Raw genomic sequence first — 20,296 nt, forward strand, 5'->3', positions numbered from 1 at the left:
CCAACGTTTACCCCATTGTTTTCTTAACTGTGGGGAAAAGTTCTGCTATATTGTGGACTTTCATTATAATACTATGTTGAATCCGAAGGAAAATAAGGACATATCACCCTTGATTAAAAGGTCAAAGTAAAGTGAAGGTAGTGTATGGCACATTTGCACTCTGCATACAATACTAGGCAATTAATGTTCACCTCAGGGTCAGTAAATGCAATTATTACATAACAACCTCAATCCCCTTCTCTTCTCTCACAGTTGCCATGCTCATTTCTCAGTCCCTATGCTATGAGGCATTTTAACATGAGCACTTATAATCATTGATGATGTGCTGCTATTAATGTCAGTGTGTCCTTGGTTGTGTATTTATTGGTGGTGTTATGTATTGTCTGGTTCAATCAAATGTGCCCTTTTGGGGATTAATAAAGAACTATCTTATTTTATTACATAGCCAGGCCCATCTTCTTGCTACATATTGGAAGCCACAAAATTAAATAGAATGTTGTATCTTCATACTATAAACACTGTGTTCAGTAGGCCTACTGTCACTGTGCCCATGCATGGCATTGTCCCCCATGTAATGCAGACACAGAACAGGATGCAAATAGCTAAATAGGACAACGCTTGGAAGTCTACTTTTTGCATGTAGCAATTTGAGGAAGATCGTAGAGCAAGATTACTTGTAAATTCATGTGATCCACATAATTGCAGCTAAATGAAAAGTTGTCCCACTGAGACGAGACATGCCTCATGTCAGGTAAAAGTGGAATGGACATGATATACACATAGTTAAACTAAGTGATGAGAAAATGTTCAAATGTAGTTTTCTTTTCTGTATTCCATCCTTTTTTTTGGACCATACATAAGTCATGACTCATGAGTCATAAACTGATTACACAATTGGCCTACTAGCTTTTCCATTACATGTGTTGGATGTACAAGCAGAATTATATAACCCAATTTGGAATACATAGCCACCCATTAGATGTTCTAGTATTGGACTATGACTGAGAGGCAAACTCGAAGCACATTCTATAAAAACATAAAATAATGGATGATATTTAAGCAATAATTAATCATATATGAAAAGCATTCACTCTCCTTAGGCCTACTCAGCTCTCTTCACAACCACAATGCTGTATTATTTCATCCAAACCAATCTCAAATATCCCACCTAACCTCAACACACTAGATTTATATGACAATCTCAATTCAAAGGCTTGTTGACAATATGGGAAACAATGTTGGCAAACAGAACATTGCAGTCACAGCACATGAAACAGCTGACCCTGTGACGTAACACTTTGAGGTTTTTGGGGCATTCCTCTCATTTCCAGTGTGTAGCTGTACCCGACGAAGAGTACATTAGACTATCTGAACATGGCTTTAAATCGAAATCATTCTCAAAACGGAGGGGTTTTGATAAACAACGGCGAGAGGTTAGTGAATCATTAATCGCCACGAAGCTTACTTTCTAAAGGTAGCTTAGTTAGCTGTTATGGTAAATGTTAGCTAGCAAGATTGCTTCCGTACATAGTGTTAATTAAATCTAGCCAATGTCAGTTAGCTACTTGGGTTGCTTTTTTCATTCAGCAAGCGCTATTTCGTAGTCCTAACGTCGTTAGCTAGCTGGTTTGATTATTTTTACCTAGCTAACTGTTAGCTAACTCTCAGTCAGCGTTGTCGTTGGCCTTGCTGGCAGGAAAAGCTACCTAAGTACCAAGTCAGTCAGTCATCATTACGCCTTAGGAACGTATTAAAGCTAACGTTAGCGATATATATTTTCATACTTTAGTAAAACTAGATGTACAAGTAAGCTAGCCAAATAAGTTTGTTTTCCAGGGAGGTAGACACAGCAAAGTCAACAAAGAGAGTGAGCCCGCCCGCCTCTACTACCACCTGAGTCTAAAGTAAACGGTGTGACAGTTTTAGGAAGTTGATAAAGTAACAGGAACTTAGGAAATATACGAATAAAGAACTTTTCATAATAGTTAGATTTGGCACATTCTGGAAGTATTAGATTTAACCAACCAACCAGTATGTGAAATGCCAATAGTAGGCCTATGTGAAATGATGTAGACCATACAGAATCCCACTATGTTCCTTGACGCTCGATTCTGCGACAGTATTTGACCTATGGAGGACCTATCATACATACTATACCTATTTGTCTGTAAATTCACTACACATGCCTAAAGTGAACATGTATCATCCACTAGTGTGTTGAGGGAATGCAAGAATGTGGAGCTGTCCTTCAGTGATGTCACCAGCAAGACAGACCTGCTGAGGGGGACCAAGAAAGGGACTGTTTACCTCACTCCATACAGGGTATGTTTATTATCTGACCATGCTGGTCCTGTGTGCCTGTTGGAAGACAATCATTTTTCTTTAATAGCGGTTGGCATCCAATAAATGTTGCATTACCGTCACCTACTAGACTGGAGTATAACTCTTTTTGCTTAAAAAAATCTATACAAAACAATCTACAAATACCCTACCATCTAACCCTGCACTCACTAAAAACCCACCACCCTGCTCCACTATTTAAATCTATTTAGTCCTACATCAGTTCAACAGCCTGAAAGGATGGGAAACCACCGCTGAACACACCCTGTAACTCTTCTGACGTCAAGTCTCACACACCCAAATATATCTCTGCAGCTGCCACCACAACCTCAATTTTCTGCAACTTACGTTCCATACCTGCAGAACAGTTGATAACCATTGCTATAAATGCTAAAAAAAATCCAATCTTACTGAAACATATCACTTTTCAGCCTATCTCTCTGTACTGGTACTGTTCTACTACTAACACCACTCCTCTCAGGATCCCTCCCCCTTGACCCATCTTCCTCTACTTTCTTCAGTGCCTTAGCATACGACAACTTCTGCACTACTCTAACCCTGGAAACCTCAACCTGCCTCTCGCACTGAACATTTCTGATCTCCAGCCCCCCTACAATTAACACATACCACTACTTTCCCCAATGCTACACATTCCTTTGTCTCATGCCCTTCTGCACACTTCTCACATCTAGGATCCTCCCTCCTACACACTGCTGCCACATGCCCATAAGCTTGACACCTGTAACAACGTAATGTATTCGGCACAAAAGCTTTAATGGGCTAACTTATCTATCCTAACATCATTTTGTTGGGAAAAGACTCAACATCAAAACTCAAAAGTGGCTTGGCAGGGTCGTATTACAGACCCGGGTTCAATCCCAGGCTGTGACGCAGCTGACCGCGACCTGGAGACCCATGAGGCGGCGCTCAATTGTCCTAGCGTCGTCTGGGTTAGGGAGGGTTTGGACTGCCGGAATGCCCTTGTCCCATCGCGCTCCAATGACTCCTTGTGGCGGGCCGGTCGCCTGCTGGATGGTGTTTCCTCAAACACATTGGTTCGGCTGGGTTAAGTGAGCAGTGTGTCAAGAAGTAAGTGTGGCTTGGCAGGGTCGTATTTCAGAGGACGCATGGCTCTCGACCTTCCTGAGTCCGTAGGGTAGTTGCAGCTACAAGACTAACCACCAATTGGATATTGAGAAAAAGGGGTAAAAGGTTTTTTAAAAATACAAATAAAAACTCTTCTGTTTCATCACTCACGCCATCCTGTCTGCGTCACATCAAACGATGAGTATCACAAACTGGAGGACTACCATTGCTCTGCGTCCCATCTCATTGCCCTCTTTCTCTCTGTTTGTCCTCGTTTCAGTTGGTGTTTGTGTCAAGTAATGCCAAGGACAGCCTGGGGTCTGTGATGTTCCCATACTACCTGATGAAGGGCTGCAGCATTGAGCAGCCAGTCTTCGCCGCCAATTACATCAGGGGCACAGTGTCTGCTGAAGCTGGGGGTAGGCAGCAGTTTGTTGTCCTCCCATAGCATTCAACACCATCATGAGGAAAGAACTGTAGAGCATGCAAAGTGTTTATGGCCTCCAGTCCCAGGTATGGCCTGATGTGTCCTAGGAATACATGCAGAAGTGAATCAATGACGCAAGGGTGATTTGCCAAGGCCAGATATTTTCCGAGGCTGACATCAGTCTGTAAACCACAATCTCATTTTACTTTACAATGTCTATGTGTCAAAGTTTATACCAGCAGCAATAGTCGTGTTTAGCAGCAGTCATAGAAATTGAAGTGTGACATCTCCTCCAAAGCACTGATTATAATTCAATATCAGACGTGTAATTTAATGCAAAGACACAGTCCTCATCAATGTTTTGACTCTACTTTCTTTGGTTTCAGGAGGCTGGGAAGGCCAGGCTAGCTTCAAGATGTCTTTTTCCAGTGGGGGAGCCATCGAGTTAGGTCAGCACCTCTTCAAACTGGCAACAAATGGTAAGTCATTTCATCACTGCCATGTTTGTCAGTACAGAGCCTATTTGTCATTTAACATACAGTATCTGCTGTACTCAGTTTATATCGTACATGTTTCATTAATTATTTAATTGTACATCACTAAAGCATTTCCTGGTAATGCAGTCAAAGTTTGTTATATTTGTTAGGCTACATATTTGTTATACATGTTACTCTTTTAGTCCAGTCTGTATTTTAGGATTAACCCTCAACTTTGTTTTAGCATCTCGTGCCCCTCCTGCTCAAAACGGAGGCGCCTCCTTTGGCTATCCCTCTCCTGGAGTGATGAATGGCTACGGCCCACCACCTGTTCCTCAGAACTACCCGTATGAACCCCCACCCCAGCAGAATGGTTTCTACCAGGCTCCCCCAGGCAACATGGGCTATCCCTACCCTATGGCAGCCGCAGGTTTGTTATTAAAGAACTTTATCATCACTATAAAACTGTTTGTATGTTATGCAGGTTTGGGTCATAATAATTGAGAATCAAATGCTGTGATGCTAGGAGATTTAAGTTTACATTAGAGATTGCATAGCACTTAAATACGGAAACATTTTCAATAACGCCTCCATTGTTATGAATTTTATTGATTGGTGTCAATATTTATAACTATTCAAGTAAAATGTGTCCCCAAGGCTGTATTTTGGGTATTCTCTCGTGTGTTGCAGGAATGTACCCATCTGCCCCTGCCTACATGGCCCCACCTCCCCCCTATCCTGGGCCCCCCCAAAACTGGGCTGCTCCCCCTGCAGGTTTGTCTCCCTGTCTCTCTCTGTATGTCTGCATCGCTGCATCTGTCTGATCCCATCAGTCTGCCTCAATATGAAGCACATGACGCATGGCACTGAGAAAGGAGTGCTGATGTCGTAAACGGTACACATCATATTAAAAAGGAGAAACAAACAAAATGCCTCTCACCCCTAGTCTCCCTTACCCCATGAAACAACCCAGTTGTTCTAAACTCAGTACGCCTCATTTACATGTCAGTTGTGTGTCTATTTGTGGGTTTTGGAGAATTGAAATGGAGTTGGACGTGTGCATCATTCAGTCCGGAAGATGTCTTGTCACGAGTATCCTGCTGCAATATGCTGTGCTAATTGTGCTCTATTGTCTCTCCTACTCTACAGTTACTCTACAGAAGCATGTGCTTCTGTATCAGTTACTGTACATTATTCTCCCCTTATTTCTCTCCCTGATCCTCAGGTAATGCCAAGGCAGCAGAGGCAGCAGGCAGCGCCTATTTCAACCCCAACAACCCCCACAATGTCTACATGCCCATGGTAAGGGACCTGTTATTCTCTCCATGTCCAGTCAGTGCATGCACTTTATGCTGTGTTGATGTTTTTAGTTCAGCGTTTTGAAGATATTCTATCACTGTTTATTCCCACATAGGAACAGCCTCCTCCCTATGCACCTTCTGCCCCTCCTGCTCCTTACCCAGGCTATCCAGAGAAGAAGAACAACTAAAGCTCAATAACCATCATCCCCTAATAAATGTAACAGCAAATTATTAAGGGGATGATAATTATTAGACTGGAAAGGAAAGTATGAAGTACTACATTGACAAAAAGGCAAGATTCTTTTTCTGGCAATTCACACAAATAATTTTGAGGCACAACAATGTTGGGACATTTTCAAATGGTGAATGTTTCCTTTTAATCATGAGTAAAGCTTTATTTCACCCCCTCCCACTCAGTTTATTTTATTTTGTCAATTGCCAAGTAAATGGTTATTCACTTAACAGATAAGTATTCAATCTTTTCAGTTAATCATGGTCATCTCTCTCTCCTTCAGTATGGGGAATGTATAGGCATTAAATATTTACAGCATTTTTTAAATCTAGAGGTTTATTACCAAAATACATTTTATAACAATTTTTGATTAAAATGATGATGCTTATTAACAAAACGACCATTTCTATTCCTACTAGTATTGTAAAGTATTTTTACATTCACGTTCACAGTAAGTGTTTCCATTGTGTTGGTGTGTGGTTTAAGTTTGTTCCAGAGAGCATTGAATGAAAGCTGAAGTTCCCAGTGCTCTCATTGCACACCATACCTTTTCTAGATTATTTCTGGCTTTTTATTGAAGGAAGGAAGGAAGGAAGTGCATGTTATTTGAATATGGCAATTGGATGGAGCACTGACATGTACCGCTACATATGTGAGATTATTGGTAATGTGCAATGTTCCTAGATCTCACAAATAACTTGTGTTGAGCCTAGAGATGATAACTGGTCAACATGAATAACCCATGTCCTAGTCAAACCCTGTATATTGTATTGATGAATGCAAAGCCCGGCTGAAACCAAAACCCTACTCTGTGCAATTACACAAGTGTTGGGTTACTAGGCCATGTATTTATTTAGCCGCTAGCCCGCTACACAGTGCTTTCTTGCAGTTGTGACGAATTAACCTGTGAAAACCACTCATTTATTCCTGATTAAACTGAGTTGTAGTGACTAACAGACCATATAATTGCTATTTTCTCAGAGTGCATAGAGAGGACATTTTTGTACTAGTTTTAGGTTAGAGGTTTGGTTGGTTTTAATTATCTGCTTAAATTAATCAAATGTCTGAAATATTTTGTTTGTAAACCATACTCCTTATTTTGAGTTCTTTATATTGATTCAAAATCTAATAATAAATAAATGTTTATGTAAAACTTATCCAAAACAGTGGTGTGCCAGTATTTTAAGCATTATTTTGTTTGTATAGAACTAAAAAAAAGGAAATGTCAGTATTGCACAAAAAATCGTATTAGTAATATCTTGAATAACATATTATGATATAAAACGCTATCAAATCCTGACGATATCATCACTCCATATTTTCACAGAAAATCACACACTATACAGAGGTATTTCAAAATACAGTTTCAAGAATCATATTAACATTACAATTCAAAGACTCCAAATACAAGCACACCAAAACATTCACTACACACAACTGCTGTCTTAAAGTTTTCATGTCATCATCACAGAAGGATTAGACATCTCAAATGATAACACTTAAGGAATATATTTATCCTTCATACCCTCCCCACCAACTAATTCATACTCAGGAAAACATTTGACTATCACTACTCTATGGCTCAATTCCTAGTTTATTTCCAATCCCCTCCCTTGGGAAAAGGAATTGTGCTTTTTAAAACTTAATTTACTTATTGAATACTTAACTGTCATTTTGTTTTTATGGTGTGTGTGAAGTGAGGCATCATTTAATTAGACTGCTGAATTGTGATATGTGTACAGCCTGATTTAATGTGCTTTTCTTCCCAGCACTATGAAGCATGTTTTAAGGGGAGTGTCAAACCCTGGGTGTACAAAATTAAGAACTTAATGATGTACCACCTATAACACACAGCGGTACTTTGTGGTTAGTGGCTCCTACCCCAGGCCACTTAATATCCACTTCCTGATAATGGTACCGTACTATTGCACTACTTTGGACCAGTAACTATGTAGCCCGCTGCCCATCCCTCCCCTTTATGACCTTTCAATAGTCTAATACACTTCTTTGCATCACCTCTCCTTCATTTGCACTGATTTGAAAACAAATTCCCTGTTGTTGCCATATTATGTTCACATATCCTATTTTTTGGGGATAAAGATCCAGATGTGGAGTGATCAGTGAAGACGAAAGAGAGGAAGTGACTATAGGTTATTATTAAGAGTCGGTCTTAATGCTTCCCTTATGGCTCCTCCTGTAGGAACCACACCTCGTTGCGTCGGCCGTAGGGTTTCATTGGTGGGTCGTAGGTGCAGCAGAAGTACTGTTTCCGCTGAAATGGGGCAGTCTCACCAAGAGTTTTGGTTAGGCGAGAGGCCTCTGCTCGGTACTCAGTCTCCCCTGCGAAGCCTCCAAACTGCCTGTGAAAAGCAAGGGCAGGTGGATAGGAAAGGAGAGATAAAGAGGATATGTGATCAAATCATTGAATATGAATATTAAATAAAACAATTATCGTAAAGAATTAAAGAACAAAGTGAGGTGAAGACTGCATGGAGACCCCACAGTGAGTAGACAGTCATGCCGGGTCGATCCTCGATTCTGATGGCACTGTCGATGGGCACAGGGGGACTGACTTGGTAGTTGGTAGGAATCCTGAGGCTAACCACCAAACGGCGTGACATCACACCATCGTCCCTGGGATATACTGTGATGATAACCGGTGCTGTCGTCCCCATTGCCCCCCCTTGGAAAACAAAGATACAGAGGACAGATAGAGGGGATAGCAGACAACTTATTGCAACAGTGTTATGTGTGCATTGAGTTCATTGCCTCCTCTTAGGCCCAGTTTCAAACTGACCTCTAGCATCAAACAGAGTAGACACTTCTTCAGTCACCCTTGAAGATCTGAAAGTACTGAATAGGTGCCAGTAACATGGTAATAACACTATCAAATCCTCTGGTAGACTAGGAAGAGTTTTCACCATATTACTTGCTTACATCAATGCAATACTTTCAGATATGCACATTACATCGGTGGCTCAATTCAATCCGTAGTGTTTAAGACCTGCGCTACAGAGGTTAGTTAGAAATTTAAAGGCAATGTTTCCGCATTCATGGTAAGCGCTGCATATGTCGGCTCAATCAGGAAATGTCCTTCAAATTTCAATTGCACTATAGCGATGAATATATCAGCGATATGGATTGAGTCGAGCCCCTAGATCTTTATGAGCTTAGGGCTCATTAAAGATGTGTCCACATATGAAGTCCACTGACTGACAGGACAGGCCCTGCTCTCTGATTGGCTCACCTTGGTCGTTGCTTCCTCCAATGTACACGAGAAGCTTCCTCACTAGCTCCCCCGTCACCTGGTCAAAGGTCCGCCCCTCTGAGCTCACTGAGGCATACTTTGCACCATCGTACCTCCGCACCTCGTAGCTGACCCCGTCCTGGGGAAGAGAGTGGGAGGCAAAACGTGATTCACCAATGACACACGTTGACAAACTGTTCAGAGGGAAGGACGCCACACACTACTTGGGGGTTAGAGGGGTTGGGGCTGGGGGTGCAGTGATTGGCGATATGCAATGGGCAGAATCTGTGCTCACTGATGCCGGTGAAACACTTGGAGTGGAAATGAACAGAGGACAGCCAAATGCCCCTAGAAAAGGATCTAGATCAAAAATATTACGCTGATTTGATTCCAGTTCTTCCCTGCTCTGCTCTCAGGGCCCTGCAGTGTTTAATGAAGCCTAAAGAGAATAATGGGACAAAGATGCCTGTTCTTACATAAGACCAAACCATAGGCGCTGCGCGTGCACACACACACACACACACACACACACACACACACACACACACACACACACACACACACACACACACACACACACACACACACACACACACACACACACACACACACACACACACACACACACACACACACACACACACACACACACACACACACACGGCAGAGTGGGGTTAATGCAGTGTGTACACACACTCACTGACTTGCTCCCTGTTCTTATACATGTTATGATGTACTTGTCCTAAGAGGAAGGCTTATGCTGAGAAATATCAACCATTAAACAACAGAGGAACGTTACGTTTCACAATAATCACTCATTCCATAACCAGTCTTGAGTAAATCAGTTTTGCGAAGGCCGCATTTTTGAAAGCACCAATTTTTTTGTTCAGATGCATTCCACTAAGTTTTCCCTTGTTTTAAATCACTCACGCTGAATGCGAATGCCTGCTACATGACATATAATGCAATGTAAATACTACATTATGCATTGAAAACACTATTTAAAAGTAGGACGGGATGACAACATAATAATGTTTGTTTCCAATATTAGGGTTGTTTTCCTAAAGAAATTAAATCTGCTTCGTGTTTTGTTTCCTTGCCACGACACTACAGCTGGTCTAATTGGGATGTCGAGAACTCGTTCATAGTGCTTCTGACTAGTGTTTGGGGTTCATATTGATGAAGGCGTTGGCTCTGTACTCCAGCACTTTGGATTTGAAATGATACACTGACTATGAGGTTAAAGTGCAGATAGTCCTCTTGAGGGTATTTTCATCCATGTTGGGTGAACCATTTAGAAACAGCACTTCTTTTGGGGGACCAAAATAATTGGGACAAATTCACTTATATGTGTATTAAAGTATTACAAAGTTAAGTATTTGGAAACATTCTATTCTTATTTAGAGTAAAATTTTCCAAAAGTGCTGGAGTACAGAGCCAAAACAACAACAAAATTCACTGTCCCAATACTTTGGAGCCCACGGTATATGTCACTGTGACCAACATTAACAATACACGTAGGTGACATGTTCCAACAGCAATAATTGAACACTTTGTTCTAGAGTTCAGTCTAAAGGTGCAATTAGTGTGTGTGCTTAGCTGGAATCCTGCAACCTTCGTATTTAATAATTACTCTGTCTCTCAGCTGGGTATACATGGGCTATAATTATTGTGGAGGTGCTAATATTAGAAATTCATTTCATATTCAACCCGCTCTCTTTCTTTTTCTAACTTTTAAACAAAAGGTTTTAATTGGTTTGAATGTCACCACACAATCTCATGGGAAGTTTGTGAACCTCTCACACAGAGAAGTTGACATTTCAATCTTACATGACAACTATGGCTTCTATAACCATTCAGTTGTCTTGGAGTATGAGCCTGTCTTGTGTATCAAGAAATAGACAATGTGCTGTCATTATATAATAAGCATATTGTGCTGTCAACTCGTCCATCTAATCAAATGTCTTGTCATTACTAAACAATTCATGGTGCCAAGTAAGATAATTTCAGAGGAATTAAAACATTGCGTAATATCAATACTGTGAAGAAGAAAAAAACATGAAAATAAAAAGAATAGCACCCGCATCTGTTTTGTAACCGCTCTTAAATGCACACACAGAGAAAGGACACAAGGACTGACCATCCATGATACCAAAATGATAGTATTAACCATGTTTTGAGGCTATACAGTGTTTGTGTACATTTACGTTGTTTACCAACATTGGGGTGATGGGGTATGACAGTTGAACCAAGCTCATGAGGCATTTATTTTATATTCTTCAAGAATCAATGTGTAGATATTAATTTATAAGTCCAAAAAATGGATGTAACTACTAAGGATTCTAGCTTTAAAGCCATCTCCTTCCATTTCTAAGCCATTTGTAATATGAGAGCCCACCGTGTGTGTGTGTGTGTGTGTGTGTGTGTGTGTGTGTGTGTGTGTGTGTGTGTGTGTGTGTGTGTGTGTGTGTGTGTGTGTGTGTGTGTGTGTGTGTGTGTGTGTGTGTGTGTGTGTGTGTGTGTGTGTGTGTGTGTGTGTGTGTGTGTGTGTGTGTGTGTGTGTGTGTGTGTGTGTGTGTGTGTGTGTGTGTGTGTGTGTGTGTCTGAGCATGTGTGTGTGTGTGTGTGTGTGTGTGTGTCTGAGCATGTGTGTGTGTGTGTGTGTGTGTCTGAGCATGTGTGTGTGTGTGTCTGAGCATGTGTGTGTGTGTGTGTGTGTGTGTGTGTCTGAGCATGTGCAGACAGTTCATCTGTATTCAGTTTTAATTACGAGTGTATGATGTCAGACTCCTCTCAGATTTCCTCTGATCGTGTGTCTGTGTGAGACTTCAGTGTGATCATTTAGTCTCGAGTGAAGTTAACAGATTTAGCACTGACTGACTTCAAAACTGCTAATAGCCTATTGCCTATTTAATGGCCACTCATGTGCCTATTGATAGTGTATTTTTCCTATTCCTCACAGTCTTTTTGGTCATTGCATGTTATAGATTGAAGTAGTTCCAGATTCATGATCAGTCTTTTTGTCAGGCCAATGTCTGTAGATGTGTCTGTCAGCTGTAGGGTCAGTGTAGCAGTATACACAGTGGTGCCACTAATGAGGTCATAGGGAACACACAGAGATCTGCCCCCACCCTCTACTGTGAGCTCACAGGTGTCAGGAGGTAAGGTGTAATTAATAATGGTTGGTTTCAAAAGGTCAAACACTTTAAAGGTATTGGCATTACATAACCCATAAAATGCATAATACACTGATAATCAAAATACATTTTTCTTGAGATCATGGTAGGCTCGGGCCAATAGGCTAGTTTCACTGCAACCAAAGTGAGTAACAAACTAAAACTGTCTTAGATTTTTTTTTTAAATTGCGAGATACTGAAGAGATCTGTCTGTAATGACCAGTTGTTTTATGCACCAAACAAGACGGAGGAGGTGTACAGTGGCGCGCGCGACCAAGTGATGCAATGCTTGACTGACAGACACACACACTTGAAACTGACAGGTCAAGGTGTATCCTACCTTGGTCTCGCTGCTGAGCAATTTGTAGTCCGTTTCTTCCGTGTTCCCGAAAATGGAATTCTTTATCATTCCAAACATCGCGCTCTGGCCAGGTCACCACTCTGCTGCGCCTTTATACTATGTAATGCTTTCCGCCTGTTTCCTATGTGAAACAGCCTACCTTCTTATTGTTGTCCAACTTTTAAATTGACATAAGGAGATTCACTTAAAATATGTTGTACACGCCTTTCCTTGATCCTCGGCCTTATTGGATAAGTCAAATCAGAACCTATATCTATTCGCGTATTTATATAATATTGTTACCTAGTGGTGCAACTAGGTTGAAATAGTGAATCTTGCTTCTAGCTCACTAGAAGAGTTGACGAGTTACAGACACACGAATATAAACAACTGTCTCCGCCCTCCCTACCCCGCCTCCACTCTTTTATTTTTAACCATTTCCACTTAATATCTAGCCTACTTTTCATTCACTTAACATGAATGATTCCCACCGATTACCATGCACATTATTGCAGGCGGTAACATGGTCTAGTGTCTAGTTTATATCATTTGTATTTATTTCTCCACTGCGTAAGATTATACTCGCATTAAACATTCATACACTGAATACTTAATGCAGCGGTGTAGCCTACTGTATTTAGTAATACATAATCGTGATTGAAATGAGAACCTGTCATTCGCTTTTCACATACCACCTCAAAACATACACATAGCAGTGACACGCTTGTGCAACATTATGTTCTCTCTCGCCAGCTGTGTGTCAAAGTAATTCCATGTCTTGGTATGAATGCAGGAGTGGGGTGTAGAGACGCGTGTTATTTTGCGACTTTATAACAATATAATTTGACGCTATCTGTTGGTGTGCCACTATGCATTACATTCCCACTGCATGCATGTGGACGGTGGGTGCTGCCGCGCATGTGCAAGCATATTTCTTGTCCCGATGTGTCACAGTGTGCTGCGTAGCTCTAGGGTCAATCTATTTAAACCCACACAGAAGACAATCTTAGTCACCGTGTAACAAATGGAATGGGGAGAGTTACGCAGATACACAGATTTAACTAAGAAAATGGGATGAATAGAAGAGAATGAAGTCCAATAGGGGCACAGTTAACGAGGCTTTCTTTTTTAACAATAATCCAGGATGAACACATAGCAGCAAAGGGCAAAGAATGAAAAAAAAACAGTTCCCAGAAGCTAATACATGTTACTCCTATAAAAAAATGTCAAAAGACTGCAGAGAAAAATGTAGTGGAGTTGGTAGAAATGCCAGTTGCCATGGACACAATGAAACAAATTAATCTGCCAGTACAAAGCAATACAACTCATATCTGCTGTTTTCCATTGTGCTGGTAATACTCTTATAAAACACCCACGAGACAAAAATAATGCATATTGTTATACTTCTCTTATGTTGCATGCCCTAGCATTATCTAAGACCTTTATTTCACTGTTGGCTGGTCTTCACACGGTTTAAACCACTGGCCTAAGGGTAGTGAAGAACAAAACATTTAAAATATCAAAGGCCACGCAATGATCCATCCATCTGATTTATCATACCCTCTTTGTAATGCTTAATCTTTTAATTAACCAGACATTTTAATTGCCTGATGTCCTTTAAAATATACATACGACTGAGTTCATTAGCATCGGTTTTATCTGCCGAGTATTAGTGCTTTACCTGAACATCATACGTTGCTCCAAGTAAACCTTGCTGAATTGAGGTTAAAAGGGATATCATTATTTAATTGGTTGTGTTTTATTAGCAGATAATTAGCAGCATACACATTGCAAGAAAAGTGCGATGTCATGGTGACCCGATAAAAGTGATTAATACTTTAATTGGCAGAATTTGTCCCATTGTATTTACAAAGATTTTAAATTACAGCCATTGTCTCAAGACAGACAAAGTGAGAAGTGGTGGGGAAAGCTGGGAATCACATATTTCTAATAGCTTTGATCCTCCCTTGTATAATCACAATTCACAGTCCTTGTTCGTTGCAGCCTTTATCTCTTCCTCTGTTTTGTAAAAGATCAAAATTGCATTAGGTCCAGCGTGATGATTACAACCCTCTGATGTTGTACGAGAGTCTTCTCCCATCCCTTCTCTCACTTCTCCCAGCCCTTCCCTCCAGGCTGGGTGGGCAGCCTGAGCCCCACAATTCCTGCCATCTCCTCTGTGTCACGCTGCCCTTTTCCATGGTACATGTCGTAGAGAGCAATGTGTTGCCGGGTGGAGGTGAGCAGACAGAGGTAGCTGTGCGAAGCATGGAGGGCCTCCTCCTGAGCACGACAATATCTCTCCCCAGTGATCTAAAAAAAAAAAAAAAAAAGGGGCAGAATTAAGATAAAAAGCATGTATAAACCATACCATTGAAGGTGAATTTATGCAGCAATTACACTTGCAAATAGATATGATACATTTACTAAAGAAATATAAAGTGCCGAGTGAATGTAAACACCCCCCTTGTCTTCACATTTTGCTGCCTTAAAATAAAATCTAAAATGGATTTTTAATTTACTCTTTTACAATTTCAAAGTGAAAGAAATGTATAGGACATTTTCCAAATTAATAAACAAATACAAGATATTTTGATTGTGTGTCTTCACACCCGAGTTAACCTCTGCGAGTAAGGCTAGTTTCCTGAATTTCCACCTGTCTGATGTGCCCAAAGTAAACTGCATGTTACTCAGGCTCAGAAGCTAGGATATGCAAATAATTGGTAGAATTGGATAGAAAACTAATGTCTAATAATGAGTATCACAGAACTGATATAGCAGGCGAAAACCAGAGGAAAATCGATCCGGAAAATGTGTTTTTGGAGCTCCGAATGACTTCCAATGCAATGCTATTGAAAGATCTAATTTCCACCTCCCAGATTGCAGTTCCTATGGCTTCCAGTAGATGTCAACATTCTTTATAAAAAAGGTTTTAGGGTTGTTTACAAATACTTCATAAAAAAAATTTTTTAGTCTTTCGAAGTTGAGCGCCAGGGCAAAAGTAGTATTTTTGTGCCATGAACGCGGGTGTGCTCTTCGTTCTTTTCCTTTACCATTGAACATGGCAATCTGTCTGAAATATTGTTTATTTAGATATTAGACAACCTGAGGATTAATAAAAACATAATTCAGACAAACTTTGCTGGTAACTTTTGGAATCCTTTGTATGCATGTTGAAGGACTGGATTATTGAATTCAATGGCGCCAACTAAACTGCGTTTTTGGGATATAAAGAAGAACTTTATCGAACAAAATTACCATTCATTGTGTAGCTGGGACCCTTGGGATTGCAAACAGAGGAAGATCTTCAAAAGTGATTTATTTTATCGCTATTTACCATTTCGTGATGCTTGTGCTGGTTTGGAAAATATGCTAACGTGAGGCGGGGTCCTCAGACAATCGAATGCAATACTTTTGCCGTAAAGCCTTTTTGAAATCTGACAACGCAGTTCAATTACTAAGATTCTAAGCTAAAGAATCATGTATGACATTTGTATTTTCTTGAATGTTTAATATTACGATTTTGTATTTGGCGCACTCTGATTTCACCGGATGTTGTCGAATTTGATCCCGCTAGCGGGATCTCCGCACTAATAGGTTTAATATTGGTGGAAGCATCTTTGGCAACCATTACAGCTGTGAATAACTTTCATTAAGATTCTACCAACTTTGCACAACTCTTAAGGTAAAAATACTGCATAGCCATAGTTTTTAAATCAACATTTCTCAAGCTCAGTAAATTTGGTTGTGAATCATTGATGGACAGCAATATTTAAAATCTTAAATATGCTTAATTTTTTTAAAGATATATTTTTTTTATCTAAATCTGAGACAAGTCAGGACTGAGACTGGACCATTCAGGAACATCAACCACTTTTGAAAGCCATTCTGGTGTGTCTTTTGCATTAAAATGTTTATTTGTCCCACTGAAAAATAAAACTCTACTCCAGGGTTAGGTTTTCAGAAGACTGAGGTGGGTTTTTCCTGTAGCTTTTTGCCTGGGCTGTGCTCCTTTCATATGTCTTTTGATCCTAAAACTTCTCAGTCCCTGCTGGTGACAAGCATACCCATAACATGATGTTGCCACCACAATACTTGAAAATAGAGATGGTTACACTCGTGACGCAACAGGAACCGGGATTGTCCAGTGTTGGTGATCACGTGCCCACTGGAGCCGCTTCTTCTTGTTTTAAGCTGATAGGAGTGGAACCCGGTGTGGTCGTCTGCTGCAATAGCCCATCTGTGAAAATGAGGAGTATGTTGTGTAGATCTGTTGCGAGTTCCAAAATGCCGTTCTGCACACCACTGTTGTACTGTGCCGTTATTTTCCTGTTTGTGGCCCACATGTTAGCTTGCACGATTCTTGCCATTTTCCTTCAACCTCTCATCATCAAGCTGTTTTCGCCCACAGGACTGTCGCAGACTGGATGTTTGTCGCTCCATTTTCGGTAAACCCTAGACACTGTCATGCGTGAAAAGCCCAGGAGGCCGGTCGCTTCTGAAATACTGGAACCGGTGTGCTTGGCACCGACGATTATAGCATGCACAAAGTAGCTTAGGTCACTTGTTTTGCCAATTCTAACGTTCAATCAAACATTAAAATGAATGCCTTGATGCCTGCTTTATATAGCAACCCATGGCCACGTGACTCACGGTCTCTAGGAGCTAACCATTTTCTTGAACAGGGTGGTGTACCTAAAACTAGAAACTGAGTGCATGTAACCCAAAGAGTTGGAAACAGTTGGTAGAATCTTATTCCAAATGATTCACAGCTGCCCAAGGTGATTCCACCAAGTATTAACACATATGACACATATGAGAAACCAATTGCCTCGACGGATATATTATCGAATATATATGTTAAAAACACCTTGAGGATTGATTCTAAACAACGTTTGCCATGTTTCTGTCGATTATATGGAGCCAATTTGGAAAAAAGTTTGGCGTTGTAGTGATAGCATTTTCCGGTCGATTTCTCAGCCAAGCATGATGAACAAACGGGAGCTATTTCGCCTACAAAAATAATATTTTTGGAAAAAAAGGAACATTTGCTATCTAACTGGGAGTCTCCTGAGTGAAAACATCCAAAGTTCTTCAAAGGTAAATTATTTAATTTGATTGCTTTTCTTATTTTCATGAAAATGTTGCCTGCTGCCAGCAGAGCCTAGCATAGCATCATGCCATGATAAACTTACACAAATGCTTGTCTAGCGTTGGCTGTAACGCATATTTTGAAAATCTGAGATGACAGTGTGATTAACAAAAGGCTAAGCTGTGTCTCAATATATTTCATTTGTGATGTTCATGAATAGGAAACTTTTCTAGGGGTATTCATGTCCGCTGCGTTTTGCTAATTCGTTTGGGGCTATGATTACGCTCCCGGATTGCTAGTCACAATTAGTTTTAACGTGATTTCAGCCGTAAGAAGTAGAGGTCGACCGATTATGATTTTTCAACGCTGATACCGATTATTAGAGGACCAAAAAAGCCAATACCGATGAACCTTTTGCCTTCAAAATTAAAGTATGGCATAATTATACTATTTGTATTAATTTACATCATTGTCAATGACATACTTTTATTTTGAAGGCTAACCGCAAAGTCCACTATTGTGGCTCAACCTTATCGTGGCTAGCTTCACATAAATGGGTCCAACCACCATTAATCAAATAAGAACTGTCTTATGGTTATTTTAGATGATGAAACTATAGCTACTGAAACAGATCGTTTTGCTATGTTTTTCGGGAAGAACATTGTTTGCATCCATGAGCTAGCTAGCTTTTTTTTAATGACCAGCACTGTAGGTGTGTGAGACAACTTTACCAGCATCATAGCGTCGATGAGTCGTTGTGACATATGAAATACGAGTGATAGTGTAATAACTACGTTAAAAAAAATTATGAATATGTTAAATTATTATGTGACGTGCAGACAAATTCCGGTCCTGATTGGTCAAATAGTGCTATTTGACGTGTATAATTTTTTGACACGCGTTCCATAGAAATCCTGGTTGAGAATGAAACGACTGAACAAATGAACAACGAAACAGCAAGTAAGTGAAAGAAATAGGTTTGGATTAGGTTTTACTGGTAAATGGGGATACACGTAAATGCCAACAAAATAACTTTTTGGTCAGTGTGTGTGTGTGTGTAACCTTTATTTAACTAGGCAAGTCAGTTAAGAACAAATTCTTATTTACAATGACGGCCTATCCTGGACGACGCTGGGCCAATTGTGTGCCGCCCTATGGGACGCCCAATCACGTCCGGATGTGATACAGCCTGGATTCAAACCAGGACTGTAGTGACACCTCTTGCACTGAGATGCAGTGCCTTAGACCACGGCGTCCATGTGTGGGTTTTAACTATTTAACTGTACTGGAATGCTTAAAAGGGTGCAAACATTTTAAATATCAGTTATCTGTATCGTTTTCTTTTGGCAAGGAAAATATCGGATATCGGCCAAAAATGTCATATTGGTGCATCACTAAATTAAATGTGAAATATTTTGGCCTGCAGTTATTTTCAATTTGTTACCTAGTTGTTATCCTGCCTTTTCAGGTACCCCAATCTCTCTGAAGCGTCTGCTGTTGAGAATCACTGTACATTTCTGCACTGCTGCAGCAACTGAACATTGACAATGGTTATTTATGAATTTCATGCCGGTAGTCCTGCAATATCTAGGCCTAATAATAGTGCATAGGAGGAAAAGTAGCACTAATGTTAACGTTAAGACACAGGCTCGTGACGGTCACCTTGGCTTGGTTAGCCCGCTAAGTTACTAGTAACGTTAGGGCCAATGATACTAACCTGGTGCTGCCATTGGATAACGTTAGTTTATCGCTGTAATTCAGCAAATTAGTCCCATAACAAAGTCACCAATGCAGCTTAGTCTTGAAGATAACCCGTTCCAGGATGGCTAAATTGTGGTTGGGGTCGCGAACACATTTTTAACCACAGCAATCTAGCTAAATTAGCTACATTAGCTTACGTTACCATGGTGGATAGATGTCGTGGTTTCATTAAAGTTGTAGCTAGCTAACCTCATTTACTCATCAACATGACTTACCTGGTTTTTACGGAATTGATCTAAAACATAATTGTATGCCAAAGATTGTTTGTATTCCGGCCCTTTAATCGCTCGTATCTCCCTCAGGATCCCCCGGCAAAGGCGTAGAGGTGAAGACAACGACGCCATGTTGGACTGGCTTGTTTGGGTGCGCACCAATTATACATAAATCATTCGTGCTCACCTACTACCAGGAGCACAAATAATGACATCACTTTCGTATAGTAATAATTAAAACCTTCAAAATAAAAGCCCACGTTTCAAACCATTGCAATGTCGATAACTCATTCAAAAGATATTACACTCAGTGGACAGTTTATTAGGTACACCCATCTAGTACCGGGTCGGACCCTCCTTTGCCTTGAGAACATCCGGAATTCTTTGTGGGCATGGATTCAAGGTGTTAAATCAAATGTATTTGTCAAATGCCCCGAATACAACAGATGTTGACCTTACCGTGAAATGCTTACTTGCAAGCCCTTTACCAACAATGCAGAGTTTCAAAAAAGTAAATAGGAAAATGTGTAAATAAACTAAAGAAAAAATAGTAACAGAATAAAATTAAAATAATGATGCTTTATATGAGAGGTACCAAGTCAATGT

General features: G+C 40.4%; 3 protein-coding genes across 3 annotated transcripts; 1 reads left to right on the top strand and 2 right to left on the bottom strand.

Moving 5' to 3' along the window:
• The first annotated feature begins 1,262 nt into the window (after positions 1-1,262).
• LOC112226180 (WW domain-binding protein 2) lies at positions 1,263-7,019 on the top strand. The gene is made up of 8 exons (XM_024390482.2): positions 1,263-1,433; positions 2,214-2,322; positions 3,707-3,845; positions 4,240-4,332; positions 4,574-4,759; positions 5,020-5,103; positions 5,555-5,631; positions 5,744-7,019. The coding sequence occupies exons 1-8, from the start codon at positions 1,375-1,377 to the stop codon at positions 5,816-5,818; spliced, it is 822 nt and encodes a 273-aa protein (XP_024246250.1). The 5' UTR covers positions 1,263-1,374; the 3' UTR covers positions 5,819-7,019.
• On the bottom strand, positions 6,719-13,011 carry LOC112226181 (heme-binding protein 1). The gene is made up of 4 exons (XM_024390484.2): positions 12,626-13,011; positions 9,110-9,248; positions 8,365-8,545; positions 6,719-8,222 (listed from the first exon to the last, which is right to left on the bottom strand). Exons 1-4 carry the CDS (start codon positions 12,701-12,703, stop codon positions 8,045-8,047), a joined length of 576 nt encoding a protein of 191 aa, XP_024246252.1. The 5' UTR covers positions 12,704-13,011; the 3' UTR covers positions 6,719-8,044.
• A 719-nt stretch (positions 13,012-13,730) lies between these two features.
• On the bottom strand, positions 13,731-19,942 carry fmc1 (formation of mitochondrial complex V assembly factor 1 homolog). The gene is made up of 2 exons (XM_024390485.2): positions 19,694-19,942; positions 13,731-14,938 (listed from the first exon to the last, which is right to left on the bottom strand). The coding sequence occupies exons 1-2, from the start codon at positions 19,820-19,822 to the stop codon at positions 14,735-14,737; spliced, it is 333 nt and encodes a 110-aa protein (XP_024246253.1). The 5' UTR covers positions 19,823-19,942; the 3' UTR covers positions 13,731-14,734.
• Positions 19,943-20,296: the final 354 nt, after the last annotated feature.

The sequence above is a fragment of the Oncorhynchus tshawytscha genome, linkage group LG27 (assembly GCF_018296145.1).
Source record: "Oncorhynchus tshawytscha isolate Ot180627B linkage group LG27, Otsh_v2.0, whole genome shotgun sequence".
Classification (NCBI taxonomy): domain Eukaryota; kingdom Metazoa; phylum Chordata; class Actinopteri; order Salmoniformes; family Salmonidae; genus Oncorhynchus; species Oncorhynchus tshawytscha.

Bases quoted from the DNA above. Each gene is read 5' to 3' on its own strand.
- LOC112226180 (XM_024390482.2), top strand. From the start codon at position 1,375: ATGGCTTTAAATCGAAATCATTCTCAAAACGGAGGGGTTTTGATAAAC. The intron at 2,323-3,706 runs GTATGTTTATTA...TCCTCGTTTCAG, and splicing joins TTTACCTCACTCCATACAGG to TTGGTGTTTGTGTCAAGTAA. The intron at 5,632-5,743 runs GTAAGGGACCTG...ATTCCCACATAG, and splicing joins ACAATGTCTACATGCCCATG to GAACAGCCTCCTCCCTATGC.
- LOC112226181 (XM_024390484.2), bottom strand. From the start codon at position 12,703: ATGTTTGGAATGATAAAGAATTCCATTTTCGGGAACACGGAAGAAACG. The intron at 9,249-12,625 runs GTAGGATACACC...TCTCTTCCCCAG, and splicing joins TGCTCAGCAGCGAGACCAAG to GACGGGGTCAGCTACGAGGT. The intron at 8,223-8,364 runs GTGGGGTCTCCA...TGCTTTTCACAG, and splicing joins GGCATGACTGTCTACTCACT to GCAGTTTGGAGGCTTCGCAG.
- fmc1 (XM_024390485.2), bottom strand. From the start codon at position 19,822: ATGGCGTCGTTGTCTTCACCTCTACGCCTTTGCCGGGGGATCCTGAGG. The intron at 14,939-19,693 runs GTAAGTCATGTT...TTTTTTTTTTAG, and splicing joins ATCAATTCCGTAAAAACCAG to ATCACTGGGGAGAGATATTG.